This window comes from Rhinopithecus roxellana, chromosome 13 (assembly GCF_007565055.1).
Source record: "Rhinopithecus roxellana isolate Shanxi Qingling chromosome 13, ASM756505v1, whole genome shotgun sequence".
Lineage (NCBI taxonomy): Eukaryota > Metazoa > Chordata > Mammalia > Primates > Cercopithecidae > Rhinopithecus > Rhinopithecus roxellana.
In genome coordinates, this window is record NC_044561.1 from 13,990,081 (window position 1) to 14,017,768 (window position 27,688).

Below are 27,688 nucleotides of genomic sequence, written 5' to 3' on the forward strand. Positions count from 1 at the left end.
ATCTTCTGCACAAAAATACACTTGTGATTCAACAATGACCACGCGGATGCACCAAGCTTTCTTGTATTTTTAGAAAAATCAAAGAATCTTTCTTCAAGTTCGTGTCATTTTTACATGCCAATTACTTTTAAATACCTTATCTAGTAATTAGAAAGTTTCACAGATTTCCGAATTCATGTTTTGCTTGACACTTTATATTTCTAAATGTATTTTAAATATCAAATATTTTACTTCACTGATTTCTATTTAATTTTATGAATCCTAGCTTTTTTAAAAAAAACAAAACATACCAAGTCAGAGTGACTTTCTGAAATTAGGCAAAGCGACCAAGGCACTTGGCAACACTCCTTCCTCCAACATTGCTGTCACTAGTGCTTTCTGTCATTCAATCCTCACAACTCAGGGTGAGGAATCCCCCTATCTCCAGTTCACTGAGAAACTCAGGCACAGAAAAGTGAAATGTCTCACCCAAGGCCATACAGTTACACGTGGCCCACCAGGAAAGAACTGGCTGGAGTCCTAGTTCCTGCCTGGTGGGCCACTACACTCCCCTCACTAAGAGCTGCTCACTGACCCTAAGCACAACCCTGAGTACAAAGTCCCCAGTGAGCCTGGGGATGTCTGGGCTCTGTTGGGGTCCCCTTGGGCAGCACACAGACTTAAGTCCATCTGACTCTAGAACTGAAGCTCTGCACCTTCTCTAAGCCAGTTCTAGTGTCAGCCTGCTTACAGATGAGGAAACTAAGGCATGGAGAGAGTCAATGAATCCAAGCAGTCTGACCGCCGCACCACGGCTCGCAGTCCCCCAGTAAGTTGCAAAGGGAACAGGTGAGGCGGATCAGACTCACACACTTTGAGAAGCACTTCCCCACTCCCTGGTCTCACTGGAATCCCAGCATCAAGGGAGTGGCTTTAGGAGCCCCCTTAAACAGATGAAGAAACCGGAGCACTAAAGTCACGTGACTTGCCCGGGAGTCTGAGTGGCAGATCCAAGTCAGACACCCAGGTCTGTCTGGCTCTGTTCCCCCATACTTACCCTGCCATGAGGGCCCGATGGAGGTGACAGGTCACCGAGTGCACAAACCCACAGATACCCGAACACACCGTGGCTTTATTATTAACAGATGCGAAAAGCACACTTGCCAGAACTGCGCTAAAGGTGGTCGCCCAGAGGCAGCAGGACACTACAGCTCCTTCCTCTGGGGCAGAAAGGAGGGTGCCTGGGAAGTTCGAGGACTGCAGTGGGGAGGTAGAGGTCCCAGCAACATTCTCAATGGCAGGCAGCGGCAGGAGGGGTGAGAGGCGTGGGCGAGTCCATGAGTCCAGGGAGGCGGCGCGACTCACTTGAGGCGGTAGAGAACCTTGCGCTGCATGCGATGCTGGATCTCGCCGCGCCGCAGCATGAGCTGCAGCACCTTGTGGATGGCGTGCTCCGGGTATTTCTGTGAGAGCACATGGCTGGCTGAAGGCGCGTGCTGCCCGAGGGGACCCCATCAGAGTCCAGACATCCCCAGGCTCACTGGGAACTTTGTACTCAGGCTCCTTTGAACTAAAGAAGGGCCCACACTTCCTGAGTGCCTACTGTATACCAGACACTGAGGCACACAGACGCTAAGCTACTTGCTCAAGGTTACAGCAATTAAGTGGTAGAGCTGGGACTTAAGTCCATCTGACTCTAGAACTGAAGCTCTAAGCCTTTCTCTAAGCCTCAGTCTGCTCACCTATAGAAAAGCCCAATACCACCCATTACATATAACTGCCCTCAATCAAAATGAGATGATGTCAAGGAGCAGAGACCGGAAACTAGGATTGCTCCTGGGATTTTAAAGGTGACAGGTTCTCCAGAGCATCTGGAAAATCCCATCTTCTCTCTATGGGGCCAACAGCACCCTCCTCAGTGGGCTAGAAAGCTCACCCTCATGGCTCTGCCCCTTCCCACTCCATGAAACGCCAGCCAACGGGGAAAGGAACAGACAGGAAGGGCTGCGGGGAACTTGTATGGGGTTTCACCAGAATCCAACCATCTCTCTTCCCCCCTGCCCTTCATGGGAGAGAAAAAATACCCCCACTCCTGCTCCTGATGAAGATGTTCCTAGGGAAGGAATGATGACTAGAAAAGATCTGAGAAAGGGACAGTTGTCCATCCTACCCCCATTCAGGGCCTGTCTGCTGAGTAAGACACCAGTGCTGAGTGGGTGGGAACCTGCACCCCCACTCCAAGGCAGGCTCACCTGCTTGGTGAAGTCCTTGATGATGCTGTGCTCAGACACCTGGGAGCCAATGGCAAAGCGGCGCTTGAGCTGCTTCTCGATGCGGCTCAGCATCTCCTGGTCCTCCTGACTGGTGAAGCCCTCCACCCCTGCAGGCGTTGAGAAGTGAAGCAGCCGGGGTCAGAGGGGCTGGGACAGTGGGAGTTCTTGGAGAGAGACAACCTCTAGCCCAAGGAAGAATAGCCTGAGCCAGGCCTCAAAGAATATATCAGAAAAGGGCACCAAGTGTGCCAGGGTGGTGCAGGCCTGACTGACAGGACACGGCACACATGTGGGGACACTCCTGCCGAGCACAAAGGCACAGAGGCAGGAACACACCTGTCTCATTCAAAAAACAGCCCAGTGGCCAGGCGCGGTGGCTCACAGCTGTAATCCCAGCACTTTGGGAGGCTAAGGCGGGTGGATCACGAGGTCAGGAGATCAAGACCGTCCTGGCTAACACGGTGAAACCCCATCTCTACTAAAAAAATACAAAAAATTAGCTGGGCATGGTGGCGGGCACCTATAGTCCCAGCTACTCCGGAGGCTGAGGCAGGAGAATGGCGTGAACCCGGGAGGCGGAGCTTGCAGTGAGCGGAGATGCGCCACTGCACTCCAGCCCGGGCGACAGAGCCAGACTCTGTCTCAAAAAAAAAAAAAGCAGCCCAGGGCCCAGTGCAGCAGAGACATGGCCAGAGTGTCACTAGGGACCAAGTCTTGCGGGCCCTTGGAGGTCACAACAGGACTCCTTTTGTTGCTGGAGCAGGTTAGAGACAGAGAGTTGGAAGGGCCCATCAGTGACCCAGGAGGGAAGCCAGGCTGCCCTGGACACACCTACGAGGTGCTCTGAGGAGCCCTCGGCAACCAGGAGGCTCGTGACTTCCCATTACTGCTGCAGAGGCCTTGGTATTTCAGCTAAGGAGATGGTGGGCTCATGGTCGAGAAGTCATTGAGAGCGGAGTCTGTGAGGCAAACTCCTACATAGCCCGCAAGACCCAACTCAAATCATCACCACTCCATATCACTCCTGCCCTCTGTGCCTGCAGCATCCCAGAGGCCTCTATTAGCAAATGTCTCGTGACAGGAAGTGTCTCCAGGGCAGAGGCTGAGTCTTCACCAAGGGGGACAGGAGGAACAGACCCCACCCACCCCATTCTTCACTCAGTGCCTCCCCACTCAAATGCACCAAACCTGCTCCCTCCTGGGGAAACTGACACTTAGCGCTGCCTCCACCTGAGCAGCTCTTCCCACAAGGAGCCACCCTGTCCACTTCATGCAGCTCCCTGCCTGGCATCACCTCCTTGCAGAGGCCATGCCCACTCACTCCGTGGGAAAGGAGAGGACGCCCTCCTTTTCCAACATACCTGGCCCTGCCATCATCTCCCTCACTGCCCTTTTCACTACCTACACTGGCATTGGTTTCCCTACTATCTCTCCCCAGCTAGAATGAGAATGAGAGCCCAGGAGGGCGGGGACCTTGTGATGGACTGCTCTTATACTCCCAACACCTACAACAGTGTCTGGCAAACAGTAACGCTAATGAAGTCTCCGCTGGGTGAAGGAACAGATTTTCCCCAGCATGGCCTGGCTCATCATTGGTGCCTGGGACAGTCTGTTGAAAGGCTGACCTAAACCAGACAGTATGGCTTATGGTGTGGAAAGCGCTGGCCTAGGGGTCAGGAGACTTGCATTCTAGCCAAGCGACTGTGATCTTGGGCACCAGGTAAAGGCCCCTTCCAGTGTCAGCTGTCTCATTTCTAACATGGGAAGGACTGACTGTTCACCTCACTTCCAGGAGGCAGCTGTAAGGAAAAATGCAAGAAACAGCTCTGGAAGCACTGAAAATGCTGACAAGCCCAAGGAAGCAGAGCGTCAACTGTTGTTCTTAGCCAGTGAGAAGGGTCATTATCATCAACGACCTGGGTCAAGAGGATTGTGTTCAAGGATCTGGAGAGAAGCTGCTTCTTCCCATCTTGGGGGAAACAGCAGTGGGGAGAAAGGAGAGGGGTCTTACCGCAAAAAGAAACTCAGAGAAGCAAGACACACACTGCAGGCCTCCAGCATGCCAGAGCTCTGCCCACAGAGCTCCGAGCCAGGGAACCCAGATCAACTGAGACCATGTCCCCTGCATCTGCTCACCTGACAGGGTACCGGACAAGGCAGCATCCAACGTGGACACTTGGAAGAGACGCAGGGCCTCCTCCACATCTGCCTCTGTGGTGAAGGGCTGCAGCTTCATCTTGCTGAGGGATTCCGCGATGCGCACAATGGCCTCCAGCTGCCTGTGGGGGCAACAGTGTGCTCAGGGTAGCCTTGGTCCGCTATTCCCTTCCTCCCCAGCCACCCTGTTACCAGGGAGGTGCTTGCCCAAAGTGTTAAGACTGTGGTGGAGACTGGTAGGTGTCCCTATAATCCATCTCCCTTTTGATCTTAGTCATAGCACTGCAATTTATTTTTTGAGACAGGGTCTCGCTCTGTTGTCCAGGCTGGAGTGTAGTGGCATGATCATAGCTCACTGCAGCCTTGAACTCCTAGGATCCAGTGATCCTTCTGCCTCAGCCACCTGAGTAGCTGGGTCTACAGGCACACACCACAATGCCTGGCTAATTTTTTATTTGTTGTAGAAACGGGAATCTTGCTATGTTGCCCAAGCTGGTCTCAAACTCCTGGCCTCAAGCAATCCTCCTGCCTTAGCCTCCCAAAGTGCTAGGATCACAATGTAGGCCATTGCACCTAGCTTGGAAACCCAGTTTTTAGACTGGCACACAAAAATCCACTAAGACACATCCAGACATCTTTTGTACCAGGTTGTATTTGTGTGACCATACTATGGCCAATAAGTTGTAAGCCCAAGCATTGTGTGGGAATTCATGAAGTGCCCTTAAAAAGGGAACCTCTCTTTCCTTCCTCTCCTGCTGCCTGGAAGTGATGGCTAAAGTTCCAGCAGCCAACTTGGACTAAGAGTAAGGGGGAACCGGCCGGGCGCGGTGGCTCAAGCCTTTAATCCCAGCACTTTGGGAGGCCGAGACGGGCGGATCACGAGGTCAGGAGATCGAGACCTTCCTGGCTAATACGGTGAAACCCTGTCTCTACTAAAGAATACAAAAAACTAGCCGGGCGACGAGGCGGGCGCCTGTAGTCCCAGCTACTCGGGAGGCTGAGGCAGGAGAATGGCGTAAACCCGGGAGGCGGAGCTTGCAGTGAGCTGAGATCCGGCCACTGCACTCCAGCCACCCAGGCAGAGCAAGACTCCGTCTCAAAAAAAAAAAAAAAAGAGTAAGGGGGAACTTGAGGAGTCCTCACACTAGTCCCATACCATCTTCCTCCAGACAGTGCTACAGAAGAGAGAAATCACCTTCCTATTTCTTTAAGCTACTTTATTTGGATTTACCATTACTTATAGCCAAATCCATTTCCAACCAGTCAGTGCTGGAGACAGGATTCAAGCCAGGTAAATCCCAACTCTTACCCACTGTACTGTCTACAAAGTCACAAGAATGAACAGAGTTAGGAGCTAAAAGCACTGAGGGTCAGTGAAGCAACGTAATTTCCCTACAGTCACACAGTGGGCTAGAGGCTGCGACCCAAGACTCTTGACTCCTAGGCCTGGGTCCTTCCCTCCCTTCAGGCTTCCTACAATGGGAGAAAAGCCAGGCCAAATTCAGACAAGAGGGATCCAGGTTTGCCCAGCCTTAAATCAAGATCATCAATGAGATCAAGGAGGCCATAGCTTATGCTCCAAAGGGACTCTTCCTGCCCAGAGCTACTGTGGGCCTATGCCAAGTGAAAAGCCGGGACCACTGCCCCTGGTTGCCAGGCACATCCTGCTGTGTAAAGCAAGCCCCATATGCCCCGGCCCCGCCCTGCCCGCCTGCTCACCGCACAGTGATGGGGATGCTAGAGCGGCGGTCACTGTCCCTCTCATGCTGACGGGCCCCACTACGCATGATGACGTAGCGGTTCTTTAGTTTCTCTGCAGCCTCTGCTGACAGCCGGGGGCCACACCTCCTGGAGGACGAGGGGGAGAGGCTGCTGTGAGGCCAGCAGGGACTCTTAGGGCACCTACCCTTTCCCCCAGCCCTCTGCTGGCTTCCAGACATGCACCTTCCCACCACACCACAACTGCCCACTCACATGGGCTGGGGGACAACAATCGGAAGAGATTTAAGTGAAATCTGGCTGTGGGCAGCTGCCACAAAGATCAACACTGTGGAGAAATATGGGTGCCTCTCTTAGAAAACAGGTGAAGAAAAGCCAGGCACGTGTGCAGGGTGAAAACCACCTCTTCCCCGTTGTTAGACATTGTGTGGTGTCTTGCCACAAGGTCCCCCATACATGTAATTAACAATGGCACAATCACAGCGGCATGGAGGCCCACTAAGTGGTGGGCTTTGCAGCAGTCTCAAACTCCTCCACCCAACACATCTGAAGACACGACAACACCTGATGACACCCACAGGAGGCTTGGCAGTGACTGCAGTCCAGGGGCTGGGAGCACCTCGGACTTTCCTGGGAGGGTAGGTGTGGGGAAGTCTGATCAGCATCTACCCTACCCCATCCCCTCCCCTCTAGCCCCCAGGCCAAATGACAATCACTAATATAGGGAAAGCCTTAGCTTGACCATCCTAAGGACGTGGAGACTTGAGGCCCAGAGGGAAGCAGGGAACTCCCCAAGGCTACCTGGGGACTTAGTGCAGAGGGAAGATTAGCATCCAGGGCTCCCTGACTCACAGCTGTGGGCACAAGCCTCTCAAGACTGGGCCACACAGAGCTCAGACTTGGGTGAAGACCCAGGAACTGTCCACTCCCTGTGTCAGAGGTGCTGAATCAGGGACCCACCAGGCTCCCACTGAGAGTGCACTCAAAGAGCCCTCGACCCCTGGGTTCTAGCTTCTTCAAAAGATCACCAAAGCGCTGTACGCCAAGAATCTAAGCACTGTGGTCAAGAGCACAGCCTCTGGAGGCCAGCAGCTGGGTTCACATCCTGGCTCCACGACCTCTGGCATGTGACCTTGGACAAGTTACTTAACTTCTTTTGCCTCAGCTTCCCCATCCACAAAGGGAAGGGAGTAATAGCACACCTAACCAGGTAGGTTTTGGGGGAGGGTTATAATTTATTCATATAGAAAGTACGGAATAATAGTTCAGAATGCCTGGCACAAAGAAAGTAGTGTGTGAGTGTGTGTGTGTGTGTACACACACATATATATATATATTTTTTTGAGACAGAATCTCACTCTGTTGCCCAGGCTGAAACGCAATGGCACGATCCCAGCTCACTGCAACCTCTGCCTCCTGGGTTCAAGCAGTTCTCTTGCCTCAGCCTCCCGAGTAGTTAGGACTATAGGTGTATACCACCACACCCGGCTAATTTTTGTATGTTTAGTAGACACGGGGTTTCGCCATGTTGGCCAGGCTGGTCTCGCACTCCTGATCTCAAGTGATTCACCTGCCTTGGCCTCCCAAAGTGCTGGGAGTACAGCATGAGTCACTGCAACTGGCCGGTACTATGTATATAATTATTATTATTGAAAATCTGTGAGAACAATCAAGTTGCAGCTGCCACTCACTGAGTATTTACCCAGGGCAGGACTATGCCAAGCACTTATTAGCAAACATCGGCCTGAGGAAATCAAGGCTCAGAGAGGCCAACCAACTTGCCCAAAGTCACACAGTGAAGGCGGGTATGACCCGGAGCCCATGTCTACCGTGTCTACACTTCACTGCCTCCCGGCAGGTCAGACTCGAGGAGGTCTTCGAGACCATCTACATCCCACCTGCTTGGTGTGGAGATGGGAAAACTGAAGCCAAGAGCCAGTGAGCTGTGCAAGGTGAGAAGGGAGCAGAGCAGATTCAGTAGAGCTGAGGACCTCAGAACAGCAACATCTGTGCTGTTCTTCATGAGGAGCTGGACAGGGGAATGGGTTCTCCCACCCAGGGAAGCTGGGCAACCTCACCCCCGTGGGCCCGCGTCCAGGACTCACGCTCGGCAGTAGGCAATAAACTTCTTCAGCTTGGCCAGGTCGATCTCGCCCTCCACAGCCTGTGTCTGTGTCAGTGCGCTCACGTGCAGAGTGATGACATGCTTGGCCAGCATCTGGGGAGCAGAGGGGATACTGAACCATCCCACAGGCCCTCCCAAGCCTGAGTCCCAACACTGAGGTGGAACAGCCAGAAAGAGTTGATGGGGCCCTGGCATCAAGGAGCCAGAATTCTGATGGGCGCATCTGGATTCTCCTTTAGAGAGAAGTTAATACTCCTTGCTTCTGTGTCCTGGTCCATAAAGGGGTGGGTACAGCTTGTCCACTCCAACCTGGGGCATGTATCTGCTTCAAGGATGGATACTAGATCTACCCATACCAGTGGGAGTCTACCCTGGGACTTTTGCTAGAAGTACTGGAAAAGAGGGGGCCTCCTCTTTCCTGGGGGCTGTTAAGTTATAAGCTAATAGGACAAAATCATATTTTGTCTTTGCCACCACAAGAGGAACAGCTGCCCAAGTACAAAGATTCCACCAAGGGAAGCAGAGCAGAAAGGCAGAGACAGTTGTTTAAGAATCCAGATCTACCTGGGCCTTAAGCCGCTGGACTTATCAATTCTATAAACCACTATGTCCTTTTCTTTGAAAAATTTACTAACCAGAACTGAGGTTTTATTACTCATAACCCAATGTCAACTCCTCTGTTTCACATATAAGGGACTGAGGCCCAGGGAGAAACTGATTTAGCCCAAATCACACAGCTTACCACTCACAACAGAGGCAGAGCCAGGCCACAGGACTCCAGACCCCTACTTCAATCCTCTGCAGTCCACAAAAACCGCCCTCTCATGTGCTCCCCAATTTCACAGCCTGACAGTCAGGACTTCACCAACCAAGGCCCTTGTTCTCCATTCTCCTTCCCACACAATCACAAGCCTGCTTGGAGGCAGGCCCCATGGCCACCAGCCCTGCCCCTGGACGCACCACATCCCTCTCCTCATTGTGCTCATCCTTGACAATGAAGATCATATCGAAACGCGACAAGATGGTGGGCATGAAGTCAATGTTGTCCTCCCCCTTCGTCTCATCCCAGCGGCCGAACACTGAGTTGGCAGCAGCCAGGACGGAGCAGCGCGAGTTCAGGGTGGTGGTGATCCCGGCCTGAGAGGTAACAGACGACGAGAAGGGGGAGGAGATGGCAAAGATAAGATGCCTTCTTACATGCTTACACACACACACACACACACACACACACACACACACACACACACACACACACACAATTCCAGGCCTGGGCAAAGAGAACTTGGTCCCGGCCAATCAGCGCAGCCTGAGGACAGATGGGCCAGGCTGGGCTGCTGCAGGCTAGGCTGCTGCAGGCTGGGCTCTCCATGGAGGGCCACTTACCTTGGCGATAGAGATGGTCTGCTGCTCCATGGCTTCGTGGATTGCCACACGGTCATCTTCTCGCATCTAAGTGGAAGAGAGAAATGTCATCAGACCTACTCAAGTGAGGGAGCAGGGAGCAGTGGCAACAGGAAAACTAACGGCAGCCCCTACTCCTGAATGCCAGCTCCATGCAAGGCCAATGGCAGCAACCAGGTCACCTCTGATCACAGGAACAACTGTATGGGCTTGCCTTTCATCTCCCCACTCTCCAGATATGGGAATTGAGGCTTGGAGAGGTTAAGCAACTTCCCACAGTTACCCTAGAGTGAGAGGCCCAGGGATTGAAAACATGTCTCTCAAGTCAGAGGTGATTTCTGCTGGCTGAGCACAGGAGGTCACATACTCTGTGCCACCCACCATTTGGCTACTACCCATCTCATTAGACTCACCTTGTCAAACTCGTCAATACAGACGACCCCACCATCAGCCAGGACCATGGCTCCACCCTCCATGATGAAATTCCGAGACGAAGGGTCCCTCATCACTGAGGCTGTCAGTCCGGCTGCACTGCTGCCTTTCCCAGACGTGTATACCTGGGGCAGTGGGGAGGTGTCAGGGCCCAATAACAACTCCATGCTTTGACCCCAGTAAGTCAAAAAGACCCACTGAGGTTGTTATTTGCCTAAGGTCACACATCAAAGCTGGCTGCAGAGTACAGAATAGGACTCAAGGCTCCAACTCAGTGCGTCTCCCTCTGGAAGGTGAGGCTGCCCTGGGCCTCGGTGTGCCCAGATGTTCTCCCCGCTGAAGGCGTCACATCCATGGTTCACCTGAGCCTCACCACAGCCCTGTGACACAGTCTTGTGGGGCCCGGCTCACAGATGAGCAAACTGAGGCCCAGAGAAGAGGGGTTAGCCTCAGGGCTAGGATGAGGACTCCCGACTCCCAGGAAAAGGCTGCCCCCATCGTGAGTCCCTTGTCGTCTCTATATAGACCTACATGCCACATACTGCCATAGAGCCCCTGAAATTGGGAAAGTCCCGAGTTGTTCTTGAGTGCAAAATACTCACGGTTTAAGACTCAGAGCTCTTAAGAATGTAAAGTATCTCAATAATCTACATATCAAACATGTTGAAATGAGATTTTAGATATAGCAACTTAAACAGAGTAACTTCACCTGTTTTTCCTTTCCTCTTTCCCCTTCTTCCTTTTAAATTGAAAAGGGGTCTTGCTATGTTGCCCAAGCTAGTCTCAAACTCCTGGGCTCAAGTGATCCTCCCACCTCAGCCTCCCAAGTAGCTGGAACTGCAGGCATGCACACCACTGCACCCAGCTACTTTTTAATGTGGCTACTAGACAATTTGAGAAGACATACATGGGCCGCATTTGCAGTTCACGTATTTCTACTGGACAGTGCCAGTGTGGCCAATCTGGCACACTTCCTATCTATCCAAAGACCACCATCTTGCCCTATACAACCCCGCCACTCAGATCATGACAGTCAGACCCTCTCTGGCTCTGATCCCCACAGTCCCATTCAACAGTACAGCTGAGGACCCAGCTCATCAGACATGGGTTCAATCACATCCTGTGCTAGTGCTACCAGCAGTGAGACCTGGGGCAAGACACTTACCCATTCTGCACCTGAGTTTTCCACCCATAAGACAGGGGTAATAGGACCTACCGCAGTTGACATGAAGACTAAGTAAATATATGCAAAGTATTTCAAGCAGTGCCTGGCCCTTCATTTTAGCTATTATTATTATTATTTTTGAAACATGGTCTCACTCTATCACCCAGATTGGAGTGCAGTGGCACAATCTTGGCTCACTGCAATCTCCCCATCCTGGACTTAAGTGATCCTCCCACCTCAGCCTCCCAAGCAGCTGGGACCACAGGTGCATACCATGCCTGGCTAGTTATTTTGTATTTTTGGAAAAAACGGAGTTTCACCATGTTGTCCAGGCTGGTTTCAAACTCCTGAGCTCAAGCAATCTGCCCACCTTGGCCTCCCAAAGTGCTGGTATTACAGGCATGAACCACCATGCCCAGCCAGATTTTAGCTATTACTGGTAACAATATCATTATTTAGCAAATGGATGAACTGGCGCTCAGGGAGACTGGGTGACTTACTCAAAGCCCACAGCCAATCACTGGCCAGGGTGAGACCCAAACCCCATCCTGACTCTCAGTCCAGTGTACTCACCCTCTGCCCCAAACCTACACACACCTGTTGGCTCCTTTCTTCCTCCCATCTCCTCAGCCATCCTGACCATAGCCAAGAGAAATGAGGAAGAGATTCTGGGTAAGCAGCCCACCATAGGTGTCCTGGGGGCCCAGAGGCCCTGCCCTGCAGCCTTCCTCCCTGCAAACCAAGGTGGAGAAGGTATCCCAGACCACTCACCCCAATGGGAGAACACTTCTCCACAAACTTCAGAAGCTGGGACTTGGCTGTCCCAGGGTCCCCTAGCATCAGCAGGTTGATGTCTCCTCGGCGAGTAAGTCCATCAGGGAGCCTGGGGGAGGAAGGGTAGATGGACAAGGTGAGAATCCATGAGGGCATCGCATGTGACATGCAGTCACCAGACTGGTGGGCTGGCAGTGTCACCCCAACTATCATGGGCCTCAGAGTTGGCAGCAAGGTAGGGGCTGTGGCCTGAGATCCATGTTCCTACCCAGCTCTGTAGCTCCCAAACCATGCTAGGTCTTGCCTAGCAATGAGGACAGAGCTTACCTCCCAGAATAGGAGGGTTAAAGGAAATGGCTCTTAAGGCTGTGTTCGGATACACCCAGCACCTGAGTAACATTCCTCCCAGCTGGAAAGAAAAGGACAGGGAGCTGCCTGTGGGCTGTGCACGGTACGGCAGAACAAGCACCATGACAGCAGGCTCCTGGTTCCCCTGCATGTCCTGAGAAGCAAGTCCCTTTAGCTCTCTATGCCTCAGTTCCCTCATCCACAAAATGGGCACAACAGCTGCGTTCTCAACAGGTTACTGTGAGGACTGACTGGGCTGCAGACACATAAATCATGTAGAAGAATGCCTATGCATAGGAGGAATACAGTAAATGGCAGCTGCTAATACTATCCCTGCTACTGTCCATAACTCTGATTTTATAGTTTCCAAAGGATACATAATGTTCTTTAAGAGTCAGTTTTCGGCCGGGCGCGGTGGCTCAAGCCTGTAATCCCAGCACTTTGGGAGGCCGAGACGGGCGGATCACGAGGTCAGGAGATCGAGACCATCCTGGCTAACACGGTGAAACCCCGTCTCTACTAAAAATACAAAAAAAAACTAGCCGGGCGAGGTGGCGGGCGCCTGTAGTCCCAGCTACTCGGGAGGCTGAGGCAGGAGAATGGCGTGAACCCGGGAGGCGGAGCTTGCAGTGAGCTGAGATCCGGCCACCGCACTCCAGCCTGGGTGACAGTGCAAGACTCCGTCTCAAAAAAAAAAAAAAAAAAAAAAAAAAGAGTCAGTTTTCTCGCCGGGCGCAGTGGCTCAAGCCTGTAATCCCAGCACTTTGGGAGGCCGAGACGGGCGGATCACGAGGTCAGGAGATCGAGACCATCCTGGCTAACACGGTGAAACCCCATCTCTACTAAAAATACAAAAAATGAGCCGGGTGAGGTGGTGGGCGCCTGTAGTCCCAGCTACTCGGGAGGCTGAGGCAGGAGAATGGCAGGAACTCGGGAGGCGGAGCTTGCAGTGAGCTGAGATCCGGCCACTGCACTCCAGCCTGGGTGACAGAACGAGACTCCGTCTCAAAAAAAAAAAAAAAAAAAAAAAAGAGTCAGTTTTCTCACCTGTTCCATTTATTGGAAACCTGGGTTCAAAAAAAAGTGACTCTCACTCCAGGTACCTGCATGACCCCAAGCTTGATGCTGAGATTTAAGACCTGGTACCTGCATGACCCCAAGCTCAGGGTTGAGATTTAAGACCTGGTACCTGCATGACCCCAAGTTCAGGGTTGAGATTTAAGACCTGGTACCTGCATGACCCCAAGCTCAGGGTTGAGATTTAAGACCTGGTACCTGTATGACCCCAAGCTCAGTGCTGAGATTTAAGTCCTGGTACCTGCATGACCTCAAGTTCAGTGCTGAGATTTAAGACCTGGTACCTGCATGACCCCAAGCTCAGTGCTCTCCCACTACATTTGCCAGGTCCCCAGTCCTCCCCCTTGCCAGGGTCAGGGCATCGCAGAGACAGGTGCGCAGATCAGCCACTAGCCAGCTGATGGCAAGCTTGGGGGCTGGCAAAGGTGCCTGGCAGACTGAGGGGCCCAGAAAACACAAGAGTGTCCAGTCCTGATTTTCCAGCAATTATCCTACCATGAGCCCCGTCACCAGCTGCCTCCCCAAACCCAAGGGAACTCAAGCCCCCTACCTCTTTCGGGAGCCCCCAAAGAGCAGGCAGGCAATGGCCTTCTTCATGTCCGTGCCCCCAAAGATGGAGGGGGCAATGCTCTTGGAGATGACCTCATAGACATTGGGGAGGGCGGCCAGGCGACGGAACTCCTCCTCCTCCTGCGGGCTCACGGCCCCAGCAAAGCTGCGGCCTGGATAGGCAAAGCAGGCGCTTGAGTGAGTACAAGGGAGCTTCTAGCCCACTGCCCATCCTGGCACCAGCTCAGGGACCTCCCAGAGGGCAGAGCCCTTAAGGCCAGGACAGCACAACCTGTCTGAGTAAATAGAGATCCCAGCTCTCAAGCCCTCAAGAGTGGGCCTGGTGTGTTCCAGGGTCCAAAAGGTGAGGGCAAGTGGGCAGGGGGTTGTGAGGAAACAGAGGGCCAGATGGCATAGGACCTTGGAAATCACTGGAAAGTCTCCCCTTTCAGCTGAGGAGTGATATAGTGTCTTGGTCATGACAGCATCGCTCACTGGCTGCTGCAGAACACAGAAGGTAGGGGCAAGGTGGAGATGGACACTGGGGAGGATTAACGGTGATCCAGGGAGGACTGACAAAGGCTCAGAGCAGGTGGTGAAGTGGTCAGATCCTGGACATGTTTTAAAGGTGGAGCCGGCCAGAGTTCCTGAGTGATTAGATGTGTGTTGGGCATGAGAGAAAAGAGCACCAAGGATGACTTGGGGGTTTTTGTCTGAGCAACTGAAAGGGTGGAGATGGGAAGACTGAGAGGAGCCAGTCTGAGGGTGGGGAAAGGGCAGCTTAGCTTCAGCCATGGAAAGTTCAAGACGCCTTTCAGATAGCTAAGTGAACATGTCAAATCAGCAGTTGGTTATTAGTCTGGAACATGGGGAGAAGCCCAGGCTAGAAACGGAAATGTGAGAGCTACTTGCCTGTCAGTGGTTTTAAAGCTGTAATAAACTAGGTAGTTTGTGTAAATGTGGGGTGGGCCATGGACTGAGCCCTGGGGAAGCCACTCCTGCAAATCAACTCACTGCAGCCAGAGGACTGAAACAAACCTGAAAACCCTCAACGTGGCCCCTGCTGCCCTTGGATGTAAGCAGGAGGTCCCTATCTGGGCACTCAAGGCCTCTTACACCGCCTGGCCCCTCATCCCCTGGACTCCCACTCGGCCCTCCAGCCACTCAATATCTTGCCCAGGCTGGGGTCTTCACCTGCTCCTGCCATCCCCTCCCACCTGTAAGTTCTTCCACACCCACCACTCTTCAAAGCCCAGCTCAGATTAACCTCCTTCCAGAAAACTTTCCCCAAGGTCCAGCCCCCACCTCCTCCTTCTCCTTTAGCACCTCCTTGGAACTGCATGATCCACATCTGCTGCCACTTTACCCACATGTCCCCAGGGGTCTCACTGTTTTCTTATTTCTCCAACTAGACGCTAAGTGCCTGCCCGCCTGGAACCCTACATTTCACTTCTCTTGCATCTCCTGTCACAGAAGTGAAGACGGGGCATTCAGTAATTCCCCAGTGATTTGACCTGAGTACTTCTGCCTTAATCCTGCAAGTAGGCAAACACCCTCAGCCCAGGAGCCACAGGTAGGACCAACATGTGGAAGTTCCGGGGATCACTCAATATAAAAATGAACGTTCTAATGATATGAGCAACACAAGGATATCCTGGGCTACTCATGAAGTAGCGGGCTGCCTGTCACCAGAACTATGCAAGCACAGCCTTTTGGCAGGGCTAAGCCAGGACCCCAAAGCCAACTCACCAGAGCCATCTGTGTCCACCTGGATGCCCAGGACACGGATGTAGGAGCTTCGGATACCCACACCCACCCTGTCACGGCCCCTGCTGGAGGTCAGGCCAAACTTCTTGATGGAGTAGATGCCCATGATGGTAACCCTGTTCCCAGGGACGACCTTGTCACACAGGTACCTGAGAGGAGGGGAGAGGAGAAAGGAGAAAAGGTGAGATTCCGACTTGGAGAGCAAGTCTCTGACTCCACCCATCCCCAGGACGCTCAGGGTCCACCTCAGTGTTTACGCCACAGGCACACGCTGAGCTGGCTCCATCCCCACGGAGCCCAGAGAATGGCCTCTCTCCCCTCATCACTCCCCAGCCCATGCTCAGCTGCTTGGAGGATGGTGTTGCCGACAGTGACAGTCAAACAGAAAGGCAGGTGGTGGCCTGACTCTCGCTGAACTTGCTAACTCATTTGTACGCTGGTTTAGAAGGAGGCTTAGTGCCAGCCCACAGGGCCCTCCAAAAGCCCCATCTCCACGTGTCTGCTGTCAGCTAGCTGTGTGGTGCCCTTTAGCCTCAGGGCAAGACTTCCTCTTCATGCCCTCCAGCCTCCTTGAGGAGCCACTTGCCCTTTTTGCCTCTTCACGGCTCTATGAACTCATTTTGCCTCTGGGTTTTCATTTCCTCTTTCAAAAGTGAGATGTTGAAACAGGGAAGTCTTGAAGGCCCCTAGTCAGAGCCAGTGTGGTGTGGAGGGACCCTGAGTAGCTGTGTGACCTCAAAGAAGTCACTGTACCTCTCTGAGCCTAGGGGGGTGATCAAGTGACCTGCCTCTGATGTTGTAGAGTCAGGTGAGGCAGCAGACATAGAAGTGTTTTATATCATCAGGTGTCACAGCTCCAGAAAAGACACCGTCATTCCATGAGCCTCAACTCCCCTCTTCCCATACCCACTTCGTAAGTTTTCAGGATTCATGAACTGCTTGGAAAATCACACATCCTGAGGACATAATCTGCATGAAGGAATTGTGCTAAACACTTGACATGCATTTTCCTTTTTTTTTTTTTTTTTTTTGAGACGGAGTCTCGCTCTGTTGCCCAGGCTGGAGTGCAGTGGTCGGATATCAGTTCACTGCAAACTCCACCTCCCGGGTTCACGCCATTCTCCTGCCTCAGCCTCCCAAGTAGCTGGGACTACAGACGCCGCCACCGCGCCCGGCTAGTTTTTTGCATTTTTTAGTAGAGACGAGGTTTCACCATGTTAGCCAGGATGGTCTCGATCTCCTGACCTCGTGATCCACCCGTCTCGGCCTCCCAAAGTGCTGGGATTACAGGCTTGAGCCACCACGCTCGGCCAACATGCATTTTCAAGCAGCCCTCTGAGAGATTAAGGACTGTCCTTATCCCCATTTTACTGATGAGGTAACTGAAGCTTGACAAAGTCACATAATGCCCAAGAGAGCAAGAGCCTGACTCCTACACACTCTGTTGCCACTAATGAAGTTAATAGAAGCTATGGCTCCGCTCTCCTCAGAACATCTGCCTGCAATTTCAGGATATGCAAGCCCAGGTTAGAGTCCTAATCAAAGATCTCAAAACCTTCCACCCAGGTTACTATGGCGGGCCCAGGCTCAGCATCCTCTCCTCCTCAGTAGAATCTTTTTTTGTTTCCTTTTTTTTTTTTTTGAGACGGAGTCTCGCTCTGTCGCCCAGACTGGAGTGCAGTGGCCGGATCTCAGCTCACTGCAACCTCCGCCTCCCGGGTTTACGCCATTCTCCTGCCTCAGCCTCCCGAGTAGCTGGGACTACAGGCACCCACCACCTCGCCCGGCTAGTTTTTGTATTTTTTTAGTCGAGACGGGGTTTCACCATGTTAGCCAGGATGGTCTCGATCTCCTGACCTCGTGATCCGCCCGTCTCGGCCTCCCAAAGTGCTGGGATTACAGGCTTGAGCCACCGCGCCCAGCCTTGTTTCCTTTTTGAGACAGAGTCTCATTCTGTTGCCCAGGCTAGAGTGGAGTGGTGTAATCACAGCTCACACAACCTCAACCTCCTGGACTCAAGTGATTCTCCCACCTCAGCCTCCCAAAGAGCTGGGATTATAGGTGTCTGCCCTAATACCCAACTAATAACATTTCTTTTTTAAGATACAGGGTCTCACTATGTTGCCCAGGCTGGTCTTGAACTCCTGGCTTCAAGCAATCCTCCTGTCTCAACCTCTCCAAGTGCTGGGATTACAGGCATGAGCCACCATGGCTGTTCAGCAGAATCTTAACAGAAAGCCTGGGGTAGGAGGTGGGGTGTCAGGCTGGGAAGGGGCTTTCCCAGCTATTGGTTATCTAGCTATGAATCCTGGGCCTGTCATCCTAGGAAGAACACAGACTTTGGAAAGCAATAGACATAGGCTGAAATCCTGGCTCTCCTCCACACAGGAAGTCATTTAACCTCTCCAAGTTATATTTCCTCATCTGCAAAATGGGGTTGACATGCCCCTGCAGATTATGGAAAGACGAGATGAGAGGAACTTATGGAAGCATTAGGCACAGAGCATGTGCTCTGCAACTGGCCACCTTCTCCCACCCCACTCACCCTGCTCCAGATGACCCACTCCCAACACTCGGGTTAGGGCCACGGCTGGGACATCCACCCTCGTAGATGCCCACCTCCCAGCCCCTGTCTGCCTCACCTGTCGCAGTAGAGCTGCATGTGTCTGGGCATCTCCCCGTGGGGGACTGCATCAGGCAGCTCCTGCAGCTTCAGGGTCTGGAAGTCCACGCATTTGCATTTGTCAGGCATGATGAAGTACGGGTCCAGTGGGCACTTGGGGCGCCCAGCCTGATCTCTGTACAGGGGAAGGGAAAAGAGTCACCAGAGCTACCCACAGAATCCAAAGGCAGGGCTCAAATCCAAAGGCAGCCCCACTCAAATCCCAAGATCTTTTCCAGTCAGATTCCAGGCACTTCTAGACCATTCTGAGGGTTTAAGCCTCTACGTATCCCTAGGTAATTATGTCATTATTCAATAAATATTACAGCAATATAAAGAAGCAAACATCATAGCAAAACCTACTATGTGTCTGGCACTATTCCAGGTGCAGGGGGCACAGCAGTGAACAAAGCGTCCCTGCTCCTGTGGAGCCTAAGTTCCTATCAAGGGAGGCTGAAAAGACATACAAGCAAATAACCACATAACAGAGTGACAGCTACATGCTGTGAAGAAAAGTAAAAAAAGTAGGCAGGTATGGGAGAGACCAGGTGCATGTGCACCAAACTGACAACAAAGGGTCGGGCAAGATGCCCTGGTGAGGGGACATGTGAAGAGGAGCCTGAAGAAGTGAGGACCCAGACTATGGCGGCCTGAAGAACAGCACTCCCCGTGGAGGGCACAGCAGTCCCAGTGGAAGAAACAGCAAGGTCAAAGGCAGTGAGACTGGGGGCAGTCAGTGCATTCTGGGAACAGGAAGGAGGCAGTGCAGCCGGGTCTGGAGAGAGGAGGGGCAGTGAGGCCTGGGGGAGCCGGGAGCAGACCGTGGGGGGCCATGGAGGACTTGACTAACAACAAGTACATGACTGGACCACCTACAGTGTTAAGGAACACCTGGCTGCTGGGTGGAAAACAGACTGAGGGGGCAGAGGGTGGATGCAGGGAATCCGGGAGGAGGTGCCATGCCACTCCAGGTGAGAGATGCCAACAGCATGGATTGAGGCAGCTCTGCCGCAGGTGGACGGGAATACGCAGGTGTGTATTCCAGGTTCTGCAAGCCAAGAGGCCACACACTCTGCCTTTGTAGTGCGAAGAGCTGTGGGCAATACTTGAATGAACGATCATGTTCCTGGGCCATAGGAACAGAGACTAGCAGACTAGACCTGGCCTAGTGAGCAAACCATAGTTTGCTTCAGAAGATTCCAAGTAGACTCATTCCCCTGGGCTGCTTTTCCCTCCCAACCCTGGGCGCCCTACAAGGCTGTCTGGGTATCCCGGTGAGACAGAACTCATCAATGTAGAGGGACACTGTTCAGAGTGTCTCAGAGCTGCAGGGTATCAGATCTGTGCCAATCCCAAGGGCACACCCCTGCCCAGCCCATCCCAGTGGGTGTCTAGAAGCAGCTACAGGTAGTGCTTGCTACGTGCTCTCATCCTTTCTGATCTTCACTCAGGTCACCTCCCACAGTCCTTTTCGGCCACACACTCACGTGTTGCACTTCCTAGGCAGGGCATAGCCCTCCAGGCCAGGACGCATGGCAATGTTGGTGAGGGTGTTGCGGCAGCTGCGGCACTGGATAGAGATGTGGGTGGCCTTGGCACGGACTGCAGACGCCGCGATGATGATGCCGGGGATCTTTACCAGGTGTGACATCATGTCCGACTGTAACAGAGCCATCAGGAGGCTTGTTGGTTAAGGGGAGCCAGGACACACCTGAGATATGCCAGTAAATGTCCCGGGCAGGGGCCTGAAGGAGGTGGGCACAGAGCTGCAGGGAGGGCCACAGCTTTTCTGTTCAGCTCAAAAACTGCTCCCAGAGCATCCACCCAGTGCCAGGCTACCTGGACCCGGGGGTTCAGAGGAGCCTCAGGCACAGCTCCCGCTTTTAAAGACCTCGCGGCACAACTGGGGGCCGGTGGGGGGTGGTTGGGGCAAGAGATACACAAAGCACATTTCACTACAAAGTGGAGTGGCAGGTGCCGGGAGAGAGACCTGAACCCCAGCTCTGGAGGCAACATCCCTGGACCTGTAGAGTACAACACAGAGAACAAACCTGGGAGGCATGGGCCCACGTTCAAGTACTGTCAAAAGCTGCTGCGGGGCCTTCTCTCTGAGTCACGTCTCCTTGAGCCTGTTTCCCCATCTTAATGACTATTCCCACACTGGACACTAAGGCAGTAATGGTTTTTTTTTTTGAGACGGAGTCTTGCTCTGTCGCCCAGGCTGGAGTGCGATGGCAGCATCTCAGCTCACTGCAACCTCCACCTCCCGGGTTCAAGTGATTCTCCTGTCTCAGCTTCCCAAGTAGCTGGGATTACAGGTGCCTGCCACCACGCCCAGCTAATTTTTTGTATTTTTAGTAGAGACGGGATTTCACTATGTTGGCCAGGCTGGTCTTGAACTCTTGACCTCAGGCAATCCACCCGCCTCAGCCTCCCAAAGTGCTGGGATTACAGGCACAAGCACTGCGCCCGGTCGTAATAATCATTTTTAAGTGTGATGTTATTGTAGCTATGCTTTAAAACATGATTCTTCAAAGGCGAGGCGCAGTGGCTCATGTCTGTAATACCAACACTTTGGGAGGCTGAGGCGGGTGGATTGCCTTAGGTCAAGAGTTCAAGACCAGCCTGGCCAACATAGTGAAATCCCGTCTCTACTAAAAATACAAAAAATTAGCTGGGCGTGGTGGCATATGCCTGTAATCCCAGCTACTCGGGAGGCTGAGGCCAGAGAATCACTTGAACCAGGGAGGTGGAGGTTACAGTGAGCTGAGATCGTGCCACTGCACTCCATCCTGGGCGAGAGTGAGACTCCATCTCAGAAAAAAAAAAAAAAAAAAAAAGAGATTCATCTTTTAGAGATACATGGCAAAATAGTTTCAGATCAAATTATGTGATGTATGGGACTTATTTCAAAAGAACTCCAGGGCCACAGATGAAACAAGATTTGGCCTCTATGGATCACCTGAGGTCAGGAGTTCAAGACCAGCCTGGCCAACATGGTGAAACCCCGTCTCTACTAAAAATTAGCCGGGCATGGTGATGTGTGCCTGTAATTCCAGGCACTTGGGAGGCTGAGGCAGGAGAATCGCTTAAACCCAGGAGGCGGAGGGCGCAGTGAGCCGAGATTGTGCCACTGCACTCCAGCCTGGGCAACAAGAGCAAAAACTCCACCTCAAAAAAAAAAAAAAAAATTTTGGCCTCTAATTGATAATTATTAAGCTGGGTGATGAGAACAAGAGGATTCATTATACTATTCTCTTTATATTCTAATGTTTGAATTATCCATAATAAAAAGTAAAACATAAATTCTCAGCCAATCTGCTCCTTCCTATGGTCACAAAGCCCCTGAGCCACTAGTGTACAGGACTGGGACAGTCTCTCTCCACCTTGTCTCCATTTCTCAACGCCCTCCTCGGGCTGAACAAGAGAACCCGACATGAACAGAAGTTTGGCTGGGGCTCTCAGAGAAACCAGGAAGAGGCTGTGGGAAGCAGAAGCGAGGCTGGGGAGGCGTAATTCAAGGCTCCATGCCTGCATCATTACAGTGAAGTGGCCATCACCACCTCAACCTAGCACCTGGTCAGTCTCAGCATAGTGGATGGTGGGATGCAATGAGGGATCCAGTATCATCCACAAGCATTCTTGCCCAGTATGTGAAATCAAAACAGTCAGGCCTTTGCATCTAACTTCCAGGTTCCAAAAATCATAGAGGGGGAAGGAGCATGTTTTAACCACCCCAAGGAGGCTTTCAGATAAATCCAAAAGGCAGCACATTCTACAGGATAATGGCCCCTGCTTCTTCAGCAAATCAATAATGTATCTGTGAAAGAACTTACACCCAGAGTAAAGGAAGCTGTTCTGGATTAAAAGAGACTTAAACAACAATCCAATACAATGCCTGGTCCTGGCTGAGACACAACGAGCTGTAAGAGGCATGTGAGGTAATTAGATCAATCTGAACCTAGACCGCATATTCAACGATACTAAGTGATCTTTGATGTTTCAGCTGAGGTGCTGATGATGGTATTGAGAGTATGAAAGAAAACTTTTTTTTTTTTTTCAGGATAAAGCATCATGTCTGTAATTTATTTTTTATTTTTAGAGACAGGGTCTTGCTCTGTCACGCAGGCTGAAGTGCCGAGAGGCACAATCAGAGCTCACTGTAACCTCAAACTCCTGGGCCCCTTGATCCTCCCACTTCAGCCTCCCAAGTGGCTTGGACTATAGGCATATGCCTCCATACCTAGCTTTGTTGCTTTCTGTTATTTTTTTGGAGAGCCAGGGTCTCAAACTCCTGGTATCAAGCAATCTTCCTCCCTCGGCCTCCCAAAGTGCTAAGATTAGAGGCATGAGCCACCGTGCATGACCTGACTTTAAAATTCTTTAGCAAAAAATAAAAAGGACAAAATAGGAAACAATGCAAAATATTAATTATTAAATCTAGGTGAAGCTATATGGGGTTCATTATACTACTCTCTGCTTTTGGGTGTGTAATTTTTCATAATGAAACACACACAAAAAAAAAAAAAACAAGAAAAGTTCCTTTTGTCTCCAGGAGGAGACAGGTTCAGAAAGGTCAAGTGCCTCGCTCAAGGTCACACAGCTGGCACTCTGGTCTGCCTGCATCCAAAGCCCTCTGCACCACGCAGCAGCCACTGCCCCCCGACCCACCTTCAGGCTACGAATGCTGGAAGGGCTGGCGTCCGACTTGAGCATGACCTGGATGTCCTGGAGCACCTCCTCCCCTGAAGGCCGGGGCCGGGTCACCTCATCAGCTACCTCCTTGGCAGCTTCCTCAAGCTGGAGAAAGGGAAGAGCACAGGTTGTTAGTAACTGGGGCAGAGCAGCCCTGGGGAGCTCAGGGATGGGTTCCCACTCACCAGCTGCAGGTGCTCGGCTGGCTGCTTGTACAAGTAGTCGGCCAGGTCCTCATCAAAGCTGGCCAGATCCTCCATCTCCACCTCAATCCAGTACTCCCCCAGGTTGTAATGCCGCTTGAGTTCATCCCTGGAGTGGCCACGTAGCAGGGTGGGGCAGGAAGGGTGCAAAGAAGAGGAAACCAACACTGGTTGAGGTTTGCCTGCGCTCCTGAATCTACCCACACCACAGCCAGCATGACCTCACCATTCCTCTTCCCAAACACACATCTAATTCCAGATCCATTATTTAACCCTGCAGAGGCTACTGACTGCTGGCACAGGCATGCCCTAAAGAAAGCTCCATGGAAGGGGTCCACAAGATAGTCAAAGGATGTTTCAACACTCAGGCCAGCATGCACAAAACAAACCAGTTCTGTCACTGAAGGACTCCGCCGAGCTTTTAACTTACTCTTGGAGACTGACAATGCACACACCTCAAACTTGGGGCCCGGGGCAGTGGCTCACGCCTGTAATCCCAACACTTTGGGAGGCTGAGGAGGGTGGATTACTTGAGGCCAGGAATTCAACACCAGCCTGGGCAACATGGCAAAACCCAGTCTCTACTAAAAATACAAAGATTAGCCGGGCATGGTAGCGTAAGCCTGTAGTCCCACTTACTGACGCATGAGAATCGCCTGAACCCAAGGTGGAGGCTGCAGTGACCAGAGATCTTGCCAGGGCACTCCAGCCTGGGTGACAGACTGAGACTCTGACTCAAAAAAAAAAAAAAAAAAATCAAAAAGGTGCCAGCCTCGCCAACATGGAGAAACCCCAACTCCACTAAAAATACTTTTTTTTTTTTTTTTTTTTGCGATGGAGTCTCGCTTTGTCGCCCAGGCTGGAGTGCAGTGGTGTGATCTCGGCTCACTGTAAGCTCCGCCTCCCAGGTTCATGCCATTCTCCTGCCTCAGCCTCCCAAGTAGCTGGGACTACAGGCGCCCACCACCTCACCTGGCTAGGCTAGTTTTTTTGTATTTTTTTTAGTTGAGCCGGGGTTTCACCGTGTTAGCCAGGATGGTCTCCATCTCCTGACCTCGTGATCCACCCGTATCAGCCTCCCAAAGTGCTGGGATTACGGGCTTGAGCCACCGTAAAAATACTTTTAAAAAACTAGCTGGGTGTGGTGGTGGGAGCCTAAAATCCCAGCTACTCCAGGGACTTAGGCAGGAGAATCACTTGAACCCAGGAGGCAAAGGTTGCAGTGAGCCAAGATCATGTCACTGTACTCAAGCCTGGGTGACAGAGCGGGACTCTATCTCAAAAAAAAAACCCAAAACAATAAAAAAAAACTGGAGGCGCCAACTCAGCAGAAAACACATCTGCCTTATCAACGTCTAGTCAGACTCTGTTTTTTGGTTTTTTTTAAACAGACTGGGTTTCACTATGTTACCTAGCCAGGTCTTGAACTCCTGGGCTCAAATGATCCACTGGCCTCGGCCTCCCAAAGTGTTGTGATGACAAGCAAGAGCCACTGTGTCCGACCCAGATGCTTAGCAGAGCATCCCATAAGACTACTGTTGCAAGAACACATTTCGGGACCACTGACCAACGCACAGGCTGCTCCCCAGCCTCGCAGTATCACAGGCCTGAGCCCCGTCTCCCTTATGTCCAGGAGCCAGTAAAATAGCCAGGCTGGCACTGAAAGCCGCTTGCTGTGAGGACACCCCAGACCTCTATACAAGCAATTGCTCCTACCTAGACAGAATGCTTTCTACACCTGCAACTCTGCTCTTAGCTCACAGGTCACCTCAAACTTCAGCGCCCCCGGAAAACTTCCCTAAGTCCTTTCACCTTCCTCTGTGGAGGAAATGACCACCGTGGAATTCATCTGATGGTCTTCACGACTCACTCCCCTGACTTACGAGCTTCTCTAGGACAAGAAGCATGTCTTTTCATCTTTGTATTTCAGTGCCTGACACACAGGTGGGCGGTATCAGCTGCTCCATGAATAAGTGAAGGCAGGAATGGCTTTGCCCATTTCTGGCCTGGTAAGGCCCAGAGACACTGACACCTGGAAGTCACTCAGCTAATAACGGCCCAATGCTGAGCCTGCAACCGCATGTTCTCTGCATTTTAACGTCTCAGGGATAGAGGCTGGGCCTGTGAGGATTCTCATGATGTCACAGGTCGTACAATCAACTAGAAGCAGGAGCCAGGTCCAGTTTCAGTGCTGCAGCCCAGCACCCAGAACAGTATCTGGCAGGAAGTAGGGTCTCGAACAATGAAGGTGCAAGACTGGTATAAATAAATGAATGAGTGAAGTGAAGTGAATCCTAACTGCCATCTTTACCTTTGACACCTACAGGGAACTTGAGTTTGTAAAGTCTCAGACGTGACATGGAAGGATGATAGGAAGCAGATGAACAGGAACAAGATCTGGATAAAGAACCACATGGTCCAAGTGGCACTAGCTGGTTGCTGGTGGTCCACTCAACAGGTGACTCACCCAGAAGTTAACTCCAGGTATAGATAAAATACACAAAGCAGGCCAGGCGCGGTGGCTCAAGCCTGTAATCCCAGCACTTTGGGAGGCCGAGACGGGCGGATCACGAGGTCAGGAGATCGAGACCATCCTGACTAATACGATGAAAACCCGTCTCTACTAAAAAATACAAAAAACTAGCCGGGCGACGAGGCGGGCGCCTGTAGGCCCAGCTACTTGGGAGGCTGAGACAGGAGAATGGCGTGAACCTGGGAGGCGGAGCTTGCAGTGAGCTGAGAGCCGGCCACTGCACTCCAGCCTGGGCGGCAGAGCAAGGCTCCGTCTCAAAAAAAAAAAAAAAAAAAAAAAAAAAATACACAAAGCAGGCCCGGTACGCTGGCTCACGCCTGTAATCCCAGCACTTTGGGAGACAAAGGCGGGTGGCTCACTTGAGGTCAGGAGTTCGAGACCAGAATGGCCAACATGGCTAAACTCCGTCTCTACTAAAATTACAAAAAATTATCCGAGCGTGGTGGTGGCGGGCGCCTGTAGTCCCAGCTACTCCGGAGGCTGAGACACGAGAAGTGCTTGAACCCGGGAAGCAGAGGTTGCAGTGAACCGGGAGCAGTGAGCCGGGATCGCGCCACTGCACTCCAGCCTGGCGAAAAAACGAGGCTGTCTCTAAATAAATAAATAAATGTAAATAAATAAATAAATAATAAATTAAAATACACAAAGCCTTATACCAAGGGGTGAGGCTGCCGGGATGAGCCCTGTGACCCAGGACCGGCTCTTCCCCCCGTCTGGGCCCATTCATCTGTGCTCAGACTGTCCAGGACTCTAGCAGGCTGGTGGAGGCGTGTGTGTGGCCACACTGCAACTGCGAGCCCCGGCCCCGCAAGAGCCGCACCTGTATTTGAAGGTGAAGCCCGTGCGGTCGGTGCCCACTCGGTACTGCCGCAGGAACTCCTTGAAGCGCCTCTGCAGCTGCGATTTGCGGGCCTGCCCCTCGTCGGCCGCGGCGTCGCCCCCGAAACTGTCGCTGTAGAAAATGCCAGGATCGTCGAATCCCGACATCACTGCGCCTGGCGTGGGAACAAACGGCCAGAACAAGCTGGGGACAACGCCTGGCACCTCCTCCCCTCCGACGCCTGGGTCCCTGCCCGGAGTCCGGAGCCGGGGGGACCCCGGCTGCGCTCCGGGACTCCAACCACAGTTCCCGAGAAACCCCTGTCCCACTCCAACTACGCCCCGAAACCCTGATGCCTGCTGGCCCCCAGTCCCAGTCCCACTGGCCTCACCTCTGGTTTTCTGCACTTCACAAACCAGGGCAGAGAAGAAACTCCACGCTCAGCCGCCGAGTTTCGCGGGAAAAACTAGAGGCGGCGTTCGGAAGCCACAGCCGCTGCGCTCCCATTGGTTCGTCGGAGACCCGCGGCCAGCGATTGGAGGGTTCTGAGCCCTCCAGCCCCGCCTCCCGGACTGGCTGCCGAAGATGATTGGCTGCAAGGTGCATGACCTGCCTCCTTCCGGACTCCATTTTGTGTGCGGAACAATTTGGCGCGAAACTTCTGGCTGGGAGGAAGCGGCGGCGCTGGACTGGGCGGACGCAAAGATGGCGGAGGGGCCGGCGCACGGAGGGTAACTTTATGTGCTTTCTTTTTTATTTTCTTAGTTTTTTTTCCTAAGGCATGGTGTCGCTCTGTCGCCGAGGATGGAGTATCGCCGAGGATGGCGCGATCACGGCTCACTGTAGCCTGAACCTTTGGGCTCAAGCGATGCTTCCGCCTCAGCCTCCTGTGTAGCTGGGACCACAGGCGCACGTGATTTTCTTAAAATATTGCATAAAGACGGAGACTCACCATCTTGCCCAGGCCTCGAACACCTGCTCTCAAGTGACCTGCCCGCCTTGGCGTCCC

At 52.4% G+C, this 27,688-nt stretch overlaps 1 protein-coding gene across 1 annotated transcript; it reads right to left on the reverse strand.

The window, feature by feature from the left end:
- Positions 1-1,091: 1,091 nt before the first annotated feature.
- On the reverse strand, positions 1,092-27,216 carry MCM5 (minichromosome maintenance complex component 5). Its single transcript, XM_010389138.2, has 17 exons — positions 27,071-27,216; positions 26,680-26,854; positions 23,309-23,435; positions 23,100-23,228; positions 19,916-20,088; positions 18,409-18,564; positions 15,749-15,915; positions 14,001-14,172; positions 12,023-12,134; positions 10,068-10,211; positions 9,637-9,702; positions 9,214-9,390; positions 8,234-8,346; positions 6,129-6,257; positions 4,389-4,531; positions 2,232-2,359; positions 1,092-1,442 (listed from the first exon to the last, which is right to left on the reverse strand). The coding sequence occupies exons 2-17, from the start codon at positions 26,844-26,846 to the stop codon at positions 1,341-1,343; spliced, it is 2,205 nt and encodes a 734-aa protein (XP_010387440.1). The 5' UTR covers positions 26,847-26,854; positions 27,071-27,216; the 3' UTR covers positions 1,092-1,340.
- Between the last annotated feature and the right edge of the window lie 472 nt (positions 27,217-27,688).